At 50.1% G+C, this 13,081-nt stretch overlaps 1 protein-coding gene across 1 annotated transcript in view; it reads right to left on the bottom strand.

Moving 5' to 3' along the window:
• Positions 1-1,376: 1,376 nt before the first annotated feature.
• The window catches only part of Scox (Synthesis of cytochrome c oxidase), a 49,746-nt gene continuing 38,041 nt past the window's right edge, over positions 1,377-13,081 (bottom strand). Inside the window, exon 5 of the mRNA XM_068389014.1 lies at positions 1,377-1,743. Coding sequence (XP_068245115.1) covers positions 1,582-1,743 — 162 coding nt within the window. The 3' untranslated portion in view covers positions 1,377-1,581. The remainder of the gene's footprint in view (positions 1,744-13,081) is intronic.

Below are 13,081 nucleotides of genomic sequence, written 5' to 3'. Positions count from 1 at the left end.
AGCAAAGGAGTACAGACAGTTTGAAAACGTTAGGACTGTGCAAAAGTCCTAACCAAGAAGACACCGTGAAGATCTGTAAAGAATCAAACTTTATTCAAGAAAATTGTGCAGATCTCAATACAGTAATCCTCCTCTTTACGTTGCTTTGACAAACATCAGTATCGACTTCTAAGTTGTTCATCCTTAATTGTTAAATGCAAAAATAAATCCCATTCACGCTGTTTTACCCTCCCTAACATCGATTTACATATTTTATAATAACGATGAAGAGCTTTACAGTACTGTACATTGGATTAAATATTGTAAAATTGCGCTTTAATCCCACAAGTCTCCTTCCAAAATATAAGGCTCAATCACCTACATACCAATGACATTATGCAGTAGGTGACAGAAGACTGGGTGAATTGTCCCTTTCCTTCCACCTGTCACTAGTCAACCCCTTTAGTCTTAGTTCTATCAACCCCTTTGTATTACCAACTTAATCTTTGTTTATCAAAATAATTTGGCAATTATCCATATCTTAAAACTAGATAAAGGCATACTAAACCTGTTACTCCTGTTAAAACTCTACCTATTCCTATAACCTAATCCCCATCATTTTATATTTACTAAAGTGATTAGAGCTGGAGAGAACGTATGCATGCAGCACCTGACCATAATTGGTTAATGTTTCTCCCATGGTACCACCTATCAGGACTTTTACTTGTTAAAGGGGAGGGGAGAGAGGGTGACACATGATTTTTAGTCGGAGGTTGGGTTGCCTGTGGCTATACTGATTTTAGCATTATGACTATTGTTCAAGGTAAGATTGATTGAAATTGTACAGCATATCTAAGCTAGGCTATCAGTGTCTGAACACACCTGGACCATGGCTTCCACTTGATAAATGTTCCATACTCTATTCAACTTAACCTACCCTAATGTAGTGAACACATCTCTACGGACTTGGGGAATTTGCCTCCAATCCCATTCACCTGAGCACTTGCAATTAGAAAACTTTTACATTTTAAATAATCTTTTCCCCATAAAGTGAGTTGCTATTTCACACCCATTCTAAGAGAACTGATTACCCACAATCTACACAACCTGAAGTACGGAACCCCTAGAAATACTGTACTGCAATCATAATTATCTTAGTAAATTTTAATCAATTAAATAAAAATGATAAAAAAAAATTACAAAATCAGTTTCAAAATAATTTACGAGCTCTCAAGATAATAAACTTTTGGCTCATCACACTTTCATTCCACCTGATTAAACTCAACTGCTGAAACAGAATCATTACAAAAACAATAAACACTCAAATTATATTTATACCTAAGATTAGCTTTACGTTTCTGTAGAAAAGTTTAAACATTGGCATAGAATATTCAAAATATAATTTGTATCTTTATTAAAGAACTGACATTTCTAATTAAATACAAGCCCAAAAGAAATGATCAGAGCATGAATATTTACAATGAATTGCATACAGTAGTAAAAGAATAGAAATAACGGTGTATAAAATATGATACCTGAAAAGAATGAGAAATACTGCAGTTTGCCAACAAAATGCTATTATAACAAAAAGTTTTATAAAGATCATATTAAACTGCCCAAGAAGCTCTTTTTGTTTGCGTCTTCGTATTTCTTCATGTTGATCGATATACTTGCAGTTACCTGTTCAGCTGTCTTGTTTTGGCCATAATAATCTACGAAATCTCCATCAGGATTGATCAAATATATTATAATAGTGTGATCCACCTGTGGAGGAAGACAAAAAATATATTCTTAGAGTTTTCAAATATGTTTTTAAAAGATTTTGAAAACTCTGAAAACTATTTTTATACAGTACCAAATAAATGCAATGACTATTCAAAATTAAATCATCATATTTTTTGCCAGATTAAGAACCATAATTGAGGGTCTATCATATTCTCAGACATGCCTTGAACTGTTAGAAAAGAAAATATATTTCAAGAATGACAAAAATATCATACGAGTTGTCCAGCACGTTAAATATGACAAATTCGAAGATAATTTGTATTTTTCCTAACCATACAAACCTTAGCTATTTACAAAGGGTTATTACTTTTAGCGTAGCTGAAATGGCGAGCCATTAGAATTTAACGAGGGTGTATTACCCCCCGCGCTAGTTAGCGGGGGGGTAGGGGAGTGGTAGCTAGCTACCCCTCCTCCCCCTCACACACACGTGAATACTCACTTTCACTTAGAGGTAGGACTTGTCTTGGGGGACAGGGCTGGCAGGCAAATATGTGTAAATAGCTAAGGTTTGTATGGTTAGGAAAAATACAAATTATCTTCGAATTTGTCATTTGTTCCGTAACCGAAATACAAACCACGCTATTTACAAAGGGTGACTTATCCCTTAGGAAGGGTGGAAAGTCCCCAGCCATACTGGCTTTGGCTTTACCCGGGGACTCAGAATCCGAGTGAGTCGCACTCGAGAAAAGGAGTCCCTGCACCTCACAAGTTCCTTGCTCCGCAAGGAACCATGTGGCCTACGTAAGCTTGTGTGTGAAGGAAGAAGTGTGACCCGTCTTAGGCAGTTGACCTGGAGTTCCAGAAGGAACTCTGGGTTAGGACGTTCCCAATACCACCTCGTCAGGGTATGGGGGACGCGACAGTATTGACTCAATACTCGGAACACAAGGAAGCATGGTTTACCTGCAGAGGTTCGAGGTCAGCTATGCAGAGACCAGGATGCTGCTTCCCCGTAGAGGGGATGATGAAGAAAGAAGTAAGGGCCAGACATACTTCTTTCGTTCATGCAGACTAAAACCTGATAACAATGCCCTCAACCTTCTGCTACCTGTCCAAAAAGGAGCCTGAGGTTAGACCAGCTGTTGTGTAGCCACCACAGAGCGATAGAAAACGTATCGAGACTCCTGTGGGTCACGCCCTGCAGGAAGCGGGCTGCGAAGGTCATCAGACGCTTCCAGACTCCAGCTTGTAGCACCTGCGTCACAGAGTAGTATTACTCGAAGGCGAGGACGTTGCGATGTATCCAACATCGTGCTGTAGGGCGACGTGACGGGGGAGGGTTTGAAGACAGGTCGAGATGAATGTACTCGAGTCCGGGCTGAAGAGGTATACTGGTGACTCTCCCCCCATGTCCTCCATGTGTTCCCAAATCGGCTGCAACTGAGGCCAAACTGCAGCTGTTCCCAGCGCTAACCTCTCGATTCCTTACTGGCAAGAAAGAGAAGGTCTTGGGACATAACACACAGAATGGAGACTCAAAATCTTGAATGAATCGGACCGAAGGGTCGGGACCCTCAGATTCTGAGTCTAGCCAACAACTCAGGAGCGAGCCTGAATGTTGCCTTCCCCTCTTCCTTAGAAAGGGGGGAGTAGTAAGAGACCAAGAAGATTGCTTACACACTGGCCGTGGCCAGAGTGAGCAGAAGACCCAAGGCGGAATACAATCCGAGGCCTGTCGTAAAAGGGTCTTGAGAAGATCTCTTAAAGGACTAAAAGTCCGAGCCATGCTCCAAGTTGGAGGTCTTCCTCCGACTAGGGCAGGGACGATCGTAGCTTCGCATGAGCGAGGATAGATCCAGCGGGCAGGAAAAAGTTATTCCTTTAAGCCTGAAGGTCAGGGAAAGGCTGAGCGACAGGCTTCATTGCCGAGAGCGGAAAGGAGCTTCCTCCCGCCGAAACGCAATAAGACCGTTATTGCTGGAGAAGAGGCCTCACGGGAAGAGGTATATCTCCCACGGCACCCACCACCTTAGACTCTTCACTTTGCCTGGGAGACCCCTGTGGATGACTATCGCAGATGACGCGACCTCCGTACCGCGACTGTAGCGGGTTGTCTCTCCTAGAGGAGGAAGCGTAGTGTCTCCAGGCATGAAGCCGAAGCGATGCCCCGGTTCGGGAGAGATGTCGCAGTGTGGTTGCTTGAGTAGTCTGCGCCGTGGGAGAAGCTCTCCCGGGAGTTCCGTCAGGGGAAGCAGAGGGTCCAGAAACCGTTCTGCGCATAGTCCCAGTGGAGCTCTCCCATTGAAAGGTTGACAGACAACCTGGTTTTGTTGAGACCCATTGTCCGCAGACAAAAAGGAGGGAAGACACAGGCGTCGAATTTGTCCCACCATCACCGGAATGCATCTTGCCAGAGTCTCGGGGTCTGAGACTGGGGGTAAGACTAGTGGAAGCTTGAGGTTCCAAGGTGTTGCGATCAGGTCCCCCAGACCAGCACTTGCTGGTTACCCAAGGTCAAAGACCCCTAGGTACACTCTCTCTATGAGGCTCTGCTCGGATAGTCTGAGAGAGACATTCCCCTGCCTGGAATGAGAGAGCCGATGGTGGAATTGAGAGAATCTCAATCATCCCGGTATCTCTACTACAAGATGTGAAGGTGTGAAAATGCGTCCCCTGCTGGTTAGAATGAAGTCGACGCGCAACGGGGCGACTTGGCAGGAGCTGTAGGATCTGAACAGGGGCCAGACTAAGGCCCTTAAGCCTGCCTGAATGATGGAGAGGTATCCTTCAGGTCTTGACCATAGGCCTGGACCGGAACATGCCCCCCCCCCCCCCTTTCCTTTGACGAGTCCGAGAACCGCATCAAGAATGTGGGGAAAGGACGAGAATATCCACTACCATCAAGAGGCTCCATAGGTCAACACCCATTGCAGGTTTAATAGTTCTGCTGGTCCCATAGGGCCAGGGAGTCCGGTTAAACATTGCCTGAAGCCACCGGGACTTGGATCGCCCCACATGGAACTTATCCTGAGGCGACCGTTCGGACTATAGACGGGTCAATGAGGAAAGAAGAACTAGGAAACGTTCCAAGGTAGGGCTGAAAGCTCTGCTTGACTGAGAACAGGTACTGCGACTCTCCTCGGTCTTGCCACAGTCAACCGAAAGGAAGGCTCGGAGGATGCGGTAACAGAATCTGGCGTCCCCAGGTGGTCACCCATCCAAGTACCGACGTTGCTTAACCTCGCTGGACGGACGAGAAGCGGGGTTTCTAATGTGGTAAGGCGGTTGACTCAAAATCATGGCCAGATACTCCAGATGTTGAGGCAGAGGAAGAGAAGGCTCCAAGCAAAATACCATGAGCCCACACTCATGGTCACATTCCGGAAGCTAGTCCCGGCGCTGAAGAAGGTCGAAACCCGAGCCTACCGGAGTTGACCAGCCCTCCAAACAGCAGAGGAGGCGGAAGCCTGCACCTGAGCGGCCAAGAGGAAGGCAGGGAGAGTTCTCTGGGGAAACAAACCTGCTATGCCACGGCGGGATAGCCACACTGCATCATAAGCAGGAATACTTGCAGTTTAGGCTGAATTCGACGAGCACCCTGGAAGATGGATGGAATGGAAACTGAAAGTACCCGTCCTTCCGATCCAGGGTTAAAGGAGTCCTGTCGCCTCGTTACCAGTCTGATCGATTCTGCTGGTCTACGCTGGCCGAAGTTTGTTCGACAAACTTGATCAGGACTGAGAGGTCGACTATGGACATCCCCTCTCAGATCCTTCCTTACAAGAAAGGATCGACTGAGGGGACCGGGGGTGAAGCCGTCGATGATCCTAAGGAAGACCTTCGCCTAAGGTATGGATCATTCTGCCCAACCGGGCAACTCTGCTGACGCTATGGCATAGAGGTTCAGAGACACTGAATTCGCTGACAGAGACAGCAGGCGCGATATCCTTGGCTACTCACAGAGATTGTGCGGGAATGGGCATCGGGAAGCTGTCATTCGGATGAGTAACCTTAAGCATCCTCCCAGCGAAAAAATCTGCAATCCTAGAGTTCGTGAACTCCTTTTAGGCCTATGCCCCCCCCCCCCCCCCCCCCCGGGGGGAATCTCCCGTGCCATCTGTTCCTGACAGGAGGAAACTGCAATTGGACACCTTGTCCCAGTTGTCGTAGCCGATAACTTAGGCCGACGTGGTTGAAAGAAAAGGGCGCTGGAGCCCTGCAGAGTCTGGAAGAAAGCGCCTTGGAGGAGTGAAACCGGAAGTCGATTTACTCCGCACAGCAGCTGTCTAAGTCTCTGTCCTTGGGCACAGACAAAACTCTTCTCAAGGATGGAAGGGTGTCTGAGGTCGTCGACCTCCACAGATGAGACACCCGAAGGAAGCCTTCAGTCAGCGCGTCCAGATGGTACAACATCGAGCTTGTCCGCAAGTAGATACTTAACGACGAAAGGCCAAGGTGTCTGAGCTCGAGAGGAGGAAAGTACCCTTGATCTTCCTGTAGCTTCCTTGAACCAAACCTCGGGCCGTAACCGAGGAGGGAAAGAACCTGGTAAGCTCCCAGAGGAAGAGGTAAGCAGTCACCCCTTGTCCGATGGAGAAATCTTGAACGGACAGCCCCCCCGCCAAAAATCCTTCCAGGGCAGGAGAAGGAGAGAGTACTCGTACAGGAGAGGGGACCCTCGAGACCGACCTCTTGGGAACCAACTTCGCCCTGGGGGAAGTCACCACGAAGTCCACTCCTCTCTTTCTCTTCAGCGTAGGAGAGACAGCCGCTGGTTTGTTACCCTGGCCGGCGAGTACTGGTTTCATAACCCTCATTAACGCCCGTGCCAGCGGACCAAACCATGTCTGCTGCTCCAAGGACACAGAGTCCGAAATCCTCGCTAAGGTGAAAGGGATCGGGCGATCCTTTGGAGTGGACCCGACGGTACCTGCCTGAAAAGAAGGTGGGGAAGAATGCTGTACTGACCTGTCTTCGTCCTGCACTACCAACCTGTGCTTGGATGGAGGTGATCCCGAGTGCCGTCCAGGAGCACGCGTCCCTGCTGCTACCACCGGCTGTGGAATTCGGCGCGAACTATGGTCGCGCGAGGGCGAACGGTTGCGCAAAGGCGAACAGTCGCGCAAAGGCGAATGGTCGCGCGGGGCGCGCAGGCGAGCGGGCGCGCGCGCGGGCGAGCGGGCGCGCGCGGGCGAGCGGGCGCGCGCGGGCGCGCAGGCGAGCGATCACGCGGGCGAGCGATCGCGCGGGCGAGCGATCGCGCGGGCGAGCGATCGCGCGGGCGCGCAGGCGAGCGATCGCGCGGGCGCGCAGGCGAGCGATCGCGCGGGCGCGCAGGCGAGCGATCGCGCGCGGGCGCGCAGGCGAGCGATCGCGCAAGCGCGCAGGCGAGTGGGCAGGTAAATGAACACGTGTCCGAGGCGACGAACGCAAGCGATGGCGTGACGGCGAGGGATCGTGCTGCCGCGTAGAAGAAGATCGCTGGCGATAATGACCGCGTGATGGTAAGCGATGGCGAGCAGCATGTGTAGGTGAATGATCGCGTGAAAGGGTGCGATGGTGATCAGCATCCGCAGGAGGGCGATCGTTCAGAGTTGTGCGATGAGGAGCAGCATGCGTAAGCGGGCAATCGTGCAGGGTTGTGCGATGGCGAGCAGCATGCGCAGGTGAATGATCGCGTGAAAGGGTGCGATGGTGATCAGCATCCGCAGGAGGGCGATCGTTCAGGGTTGTGCGATGAGGAGCAGCATGCGTAAGCGGGCGATCGTGCAGGGTTGTGCGATGGCGAGCAGCATGCGCAGGTGAATGATCGCGTGAAAAGGTGCGATGGTGATCAGCATCCGCAAGAGGGCGATTGTTCAGGGTTGTGCGATGAGGAGCAGCATGCGTAAGCGGGCAATCGTGCAGGGTTGTGCGATGGCGAGCAGCATGCGCAGGTGAATGATCGCGTGAAAGGGTGCGATGGTGATCAGCATCCGCAGGAGGGCGATCGTTCAGGGTTGTGCGATGAGGAGCAGCATGCGTAAGCGGGCAATCGTGCAGGGTTGTGTGATGGCGAGCAGCATGCGCAGGTGAATGATCGCGTGAAAGGGTGCGATGGTGATCAGCATCCGCAGGAGGGCGATCGTTCAGGGTTGTGCGATGAGGAGCAGCATGCGTAGTCAGCATCTGCAGTTGAGGGTCGCGCGATGGCGATCAGCATCCGCAATTGAGGGTCGCGCGATGGCGATCAGCATCCGCAGTTGAGGGTCGCGCGATGGTGATCAGCATCCGCAGTTGAGGGTCGTGCGATGGCGATCAGCATGCGCAGGTGAGCTAGTAGCTGGCGAACCATGTTCCTTCAGAAGTGTTGGAGAACGTTGGCGTGCCAGCTGTAACACACGTGGGCGATCCGGAGATCGCTGGCGAGCTGATGATCGCTGGCGAGCTGATGATCGCTGGCGAGCTGATGATCGCTGACGAGCTGATGATCGCTGGCGAGCTGATGATCGCTGGCGAGCTGATGATCGCTGGCGAGCTGATGATCGCTGGCGAGCTGATGATCGCTGACGAGCAGAAGGCTACGCGTGGAAGCCTGCGCAAAGAAGAAGTCCTTGACCCCGACCTGAACCGAAGTTCTAGATCGCGAGGGCGAACGTGGGCGCACAGGGCACGTAACAGGAACCGCAGGGAAGATCATCTTGAAAGCGCTGACGAACAGGAGAGCGCTGATGAGCAGAAGGGCGCGCAGGGAAACCCTGACACGCAAGGGAAGAACCCCCGTGGGGGCAACCCTTTGCCCCGAAGGAATCGTTGTCCGCCGGGAGACTGATGTCCGTCGGAAGACCGCTGTCCGTCGGGCAGACCGTTGTCCGTCGGGAAGACCGTTGCCCGTCGGAAGACGAGATCAGACTGCTGTCCATCTGCACCAAGGCGGAAGATCGAGAAAAAAAGGAGTGTAGGCTGCAAACGGAGATCCAAAAGGGCGCCTCAAGCACCCTTATAGGGAGATGAGAGGCCCTTACGACGAGGCGGACGGAGGGCCTTACGGCGAGGGAGGCCAACAGCAACAGCAACAGAAGAAACCTCCGAAGAGGAGTCTCTATGAGTGTACTCTCTCGCGAACGAGAGAGAAACACTTTGAGGAAAAGACTGGTCAGCCAGTGACCTAAAAGGAGCAATCCTCCGAAGAAGAGCTCCTGCAGTTGCCCAGCCCCTTGAGCGAAACTGCAGGTGCGACTGCTCAGCACCAAGAGCATAGTCGCACGAAAAAAAGGCAAGAGAAGAACCCCCCAAAAGGGGAAAAACTCAAGCCTGGACAGGAAAAACTTCCCTCGGAAGGAAAGTTATCCGCCCAAGGAGGCAAGCCTCCTGACTGTTCTAAAATGAACTGGAGAGCTGTCCGTCGACACGGGAGTACTACCAGTAGAAGGAGACACGCCCCTGACGAAAATACAAGGGGGGAGGCAGCAACAGCCGAATCCCCAGGACTCAACCAGACAGCTCACACCGTTGCTATATTACAGAAACGAACTAGATCGGTAACTGTAAAAAAATAAAACAAATAATATTAGTACACATTCATTCCCCCGGGAAGGCTCCGAAGAGGAATCCCGAGGGAAAGGAACAAGAATTACACAACAGGCACGTGCCCTCACAACCACTTACACTCGCGGAAGGAGAGCTGTAACCAAAACAGAATTATAACAATTATAATTATGTAACTATGTAATTATGTAATTAAAAAATGAATGAACACTAAAGAAAGAACGAAAACCCCGAAAGGAATCGTTCTACAAGCTGAAAAAAAAAACAACTACAATTAGATTCATAACTAATTGATACAAACTTACGCGTAGCAACCCCCCACACGGAAAGGAAGCTAGGCTACAAGGGCGTAGTAACACGTAGTAAAAGGGTGAACGACCCCAAGAGAGAGAGAGAGAGAAAGACATAAGTCAAACTCGATCGCCACCCATAAAATACGCCGTGGTGGCCTAACTGCCGAGGCCTCCACGTAGATATCGTACACTACACACACACATCTGAAAAGGAAACTTACTTATTTCTATACTCAAATATATATACAAACATGAAAACATGTTTACATATATATTGAGTAAAAGAAAAGTAAGCGATTAAGTAATGACAAAACAGACAATGGCTGCCAAGCGAGGACCAAGACAGAGACGTCTGTCACAGTCCGAGCCAAAAGTGAAAGTGAGTATTCACGTGTGTGTGAGGGGGAGGAGGGGTAGCTAGCTACCACTCCCCTACCCCCCCGCTAACTAGCGCGGGGGGTAATACACCCTCGTTAAATTCTAATGGCTCGCCATTTCAGCTACGCTAAAAGTAATAACCCTTTGTAAATAGCGTGGTTTGTATTTCGGTTACGGAACAAATGACTATTACATAACAATTAAAAAAAATACAAAAATTTTAAATAATTTTTATTTTTCCAAACATACTTACCGAGAACTACTTTCTTTAGGAGATCACTGGTTATCTCTCTCTGCCGACCAGAGTTTTGAATAGTTACCCCCCCGCTCCGCGCCCTCAGTAGCTTTACCCCCAGCATCCAGGAATGTGCCCCAAGGGTAGGATTAAGGTAGGTCGCTTGCTAGTCGGGTCACCCTCCTCATTAAGTTCTATTGAATTAGAATCATGCTAGTAAGGGAAGAAGGCACTCGGGGAAGGAAGGGAGGGCCATTACCCGAAAGTAGTTCTCGGTAAGTATGTTAGGAAAAATAAAAATTATTTAAAATTTTTGATTTGTTCCAACACGAATACTTACCTCGAACTACTTTCTTTAGGAGACTTACACTTTAGGAGGCGGGAGTGCTAATCTGACCCACTGACCCGGCCGTGGAGGCCAACAGGCCTCTGGATAACGGGACCTACCAGAGAGCGGAAGCGAGGGTAACTACACAAAAATTCACGTTAGTGTCTAGGAACTCACCTTTTGAAAACTTCTTTTGACGTTCCTTCTCGACGTGTAGTCGTGAAGAATGTGTTATTTTCTGGGAACAGACGGTACTCCCCAAAGAGGCAAGTAAGCAACTGGGTAGGAGGTAGGAAAACCGCACTTGTGCCTACCGGTCGCTAGTCTTGAATGCGCCTGGGGTTTACCGTTACACCGCTTGGAGGGCGGAGATGACTGTTCCAATGGAGTACCCGTCCAAGGATTTTCTTGAGTAGTCCTTGAGGTAGTGGGCAGTAAAGGTTGACTGGCTCGACCAAGTACCTGATCGCAGAATTTGCCCTACTGCCATGTTTTTCTCAAAGGCTAAGGAGGTGCTCAGGCCCCTGATGTCATGAGGTCTGGGAGTGTCTGGCACTGCTATGCCAGCTTCCTTGTAGGATCTGGCGATAACCTGTCTCAACCAGAAGGAGATGGTGTTTTTGGAAACTTGTTTCTTATTAATACCTGTGGAAACGAAGAGGCTCTTGATATCCGGTCGGAGATGCGCTGTCCTTTCCAGGTATTTTCTAATTGTTCGCACTGGGCACAATTTTAAGTCTTCTGCATTACCTGTCTTAGGGATGGCAGGAATTGAGAAACCTTCAAACCTCGGGTCCCAGACTGCTGGGTTCTGAGTCTTGGCCACAAAAGAAGGTACGAACTTGAAGGATACTTCTTTCCACCCCTTTGAGTGAGAGACGTCGTATGACAAACCATGGATCTCTCCCACTCTCTTAGCGGACGCCAAGGACAGCAAGAAGACGGCCTTGAGGGAAAGATCTTTGTCCATGATATCTTTCAAGGGCTCAAAGGGAGGACGACACAGCATCTTCAGGACCAAGGCTAAGTCCCACTGGGGCACCCTCCTCGCCTGAGGGGGGCAAGACTGCTCGAAGCTTTTGACAAGCATCGCTGTGTGTCTCGAGGCCCCCAGGTCGATGCCCTTTAGGAGGAAGACTTGGCCTAAGGCAGCCCGAACTCCTTTTATGGCTGGGATTGACATCCCTACTTTGTCCCTGAGAAACACCAGAAACTCTGCTATGTCTGGGACAGAGGCCTTAAGAGGGCTAATGTGCCTCTCAGCGCACCACTTTGTGAAGGAGGCCCATTTTGCCTGGTATATCGCAACTGACGACTTTCTCAGGTATAGCGACATTCTCTTAGCCGTGGAGGGAGAATAACCTTCCTTCTTCAGGAGCCGCTGGATAGTCTCAAGGCGTGAAGACGAAGGGAGAGTGGGTTGTCGTGGAACTTGAGGAAGTGAGGCTGGTGCAGAAGGTCTGACCTGGCGGGTAGAGGCCACGGCGGGTGACTCGTTAGGTCTTTTAGGTCAGCGAACCACTCCCTCTCCGGCCACCAGGGCGCTACCAAAGTCATATTTAGGTTTCGGGCGGCCCTTACTCTGTTGAGGAGCACCTGCCTTATCAACGTGAAGGGGGGAAAAGCGTAAACATCCAGATTGTCCCACTTGTGCTGAAAAGCGTCTTCCAGGGCTGCTTTCGGGTCTGGCACAGGGGAGCAATAGACTGGGAGTTGGGCGTTGAGTTTCGTTGCAAAGAGGTCCATCATCGGGGAACCCCAACGCTGAATGATGAGCCTGGCTACTTCCGGGAGGAGGGACCACTATGTCCCTACTATCTGGCCCATTCTGCTGAGGCCGTCGGCCAGAACGTTTTTCTTCCCGGGAATGAACCTTGCTAATAACACCACATGATTTTCCTCTGCCCAATTCAGAATCTCTATGGTGAGATCGCACAACTCCCTCGATTTCAAGCCCCCCTGCTTCTTTATGTATGCTACTACCGTGGCGTTGTCGCACATCAACGCCACGGTGTTTCCTTTTAGCAGACTTGCGAAGTGTAAGCATGCCTTCTGGACTGCTTTCAACTCCAGGACATTGATGTGGAGTTGCTTTTCCCCTTCCAACCAGGTACCTCGTGCCGTCCCGTCGAGGAGGTGGGCTCCCCACCCTTGGTTGGAGGCGTCTGTGAACAGGAGTAATTCTGGAGGGCTGGTTCAAAAGGGCATCCCCTTGAGGGAGTTTGACAGGCAGTACCACCATTTCAGGGAGAGTCTTGTGTCTGGAAGGACTCGAATTAGCACTTGTTGTGAGTGTGTCTGGCACCAAAGGCTCTTGAGATTCCATTGAATGGATCTGAGCTTCATCCTCCTTTGTGGAACTAGTTTCTCCAACGAGACCAGGTGGCCTATCAGCCTCTGCCAGTCTTTCGCTCTCCTTGGTTGTTCCGATAGGAAGGGCTTGATGATGTGCCTGAGGTTCTTGATCCTGTCTTCCGAAGGGAAAACTTTCCCTTGCATGGTGTCCAAAGTCATCCCCAAGTAGTTCATTCTGTTGGACGGGGATAGATTTGACTTCTTTGGGTTGATGACAATACCCAGATCTCTGCAAAACTGAAGGAGACTTCTCCCTTGTTC

Source organism: Palaemon carinicauda, chromosome 16 (assembly GCF_036898095.1).
Source record: "Palaemon carinicauda isolate YSFRI2023 chromosome 16, ASM3689809v2, whole genome shotgun sequence".
In the NCBI taxonomy this organism is placed as follows: domain Eukaryota; kingdom Metazoa; phylum Arthropoda; class Malacostraca; order Decapoda; family Palaemonidae; genus Palaemon; species Palaemon carinicauda.
This window is presented reverse-complemented; position numbering and strand designations above follow the sequence as displayed.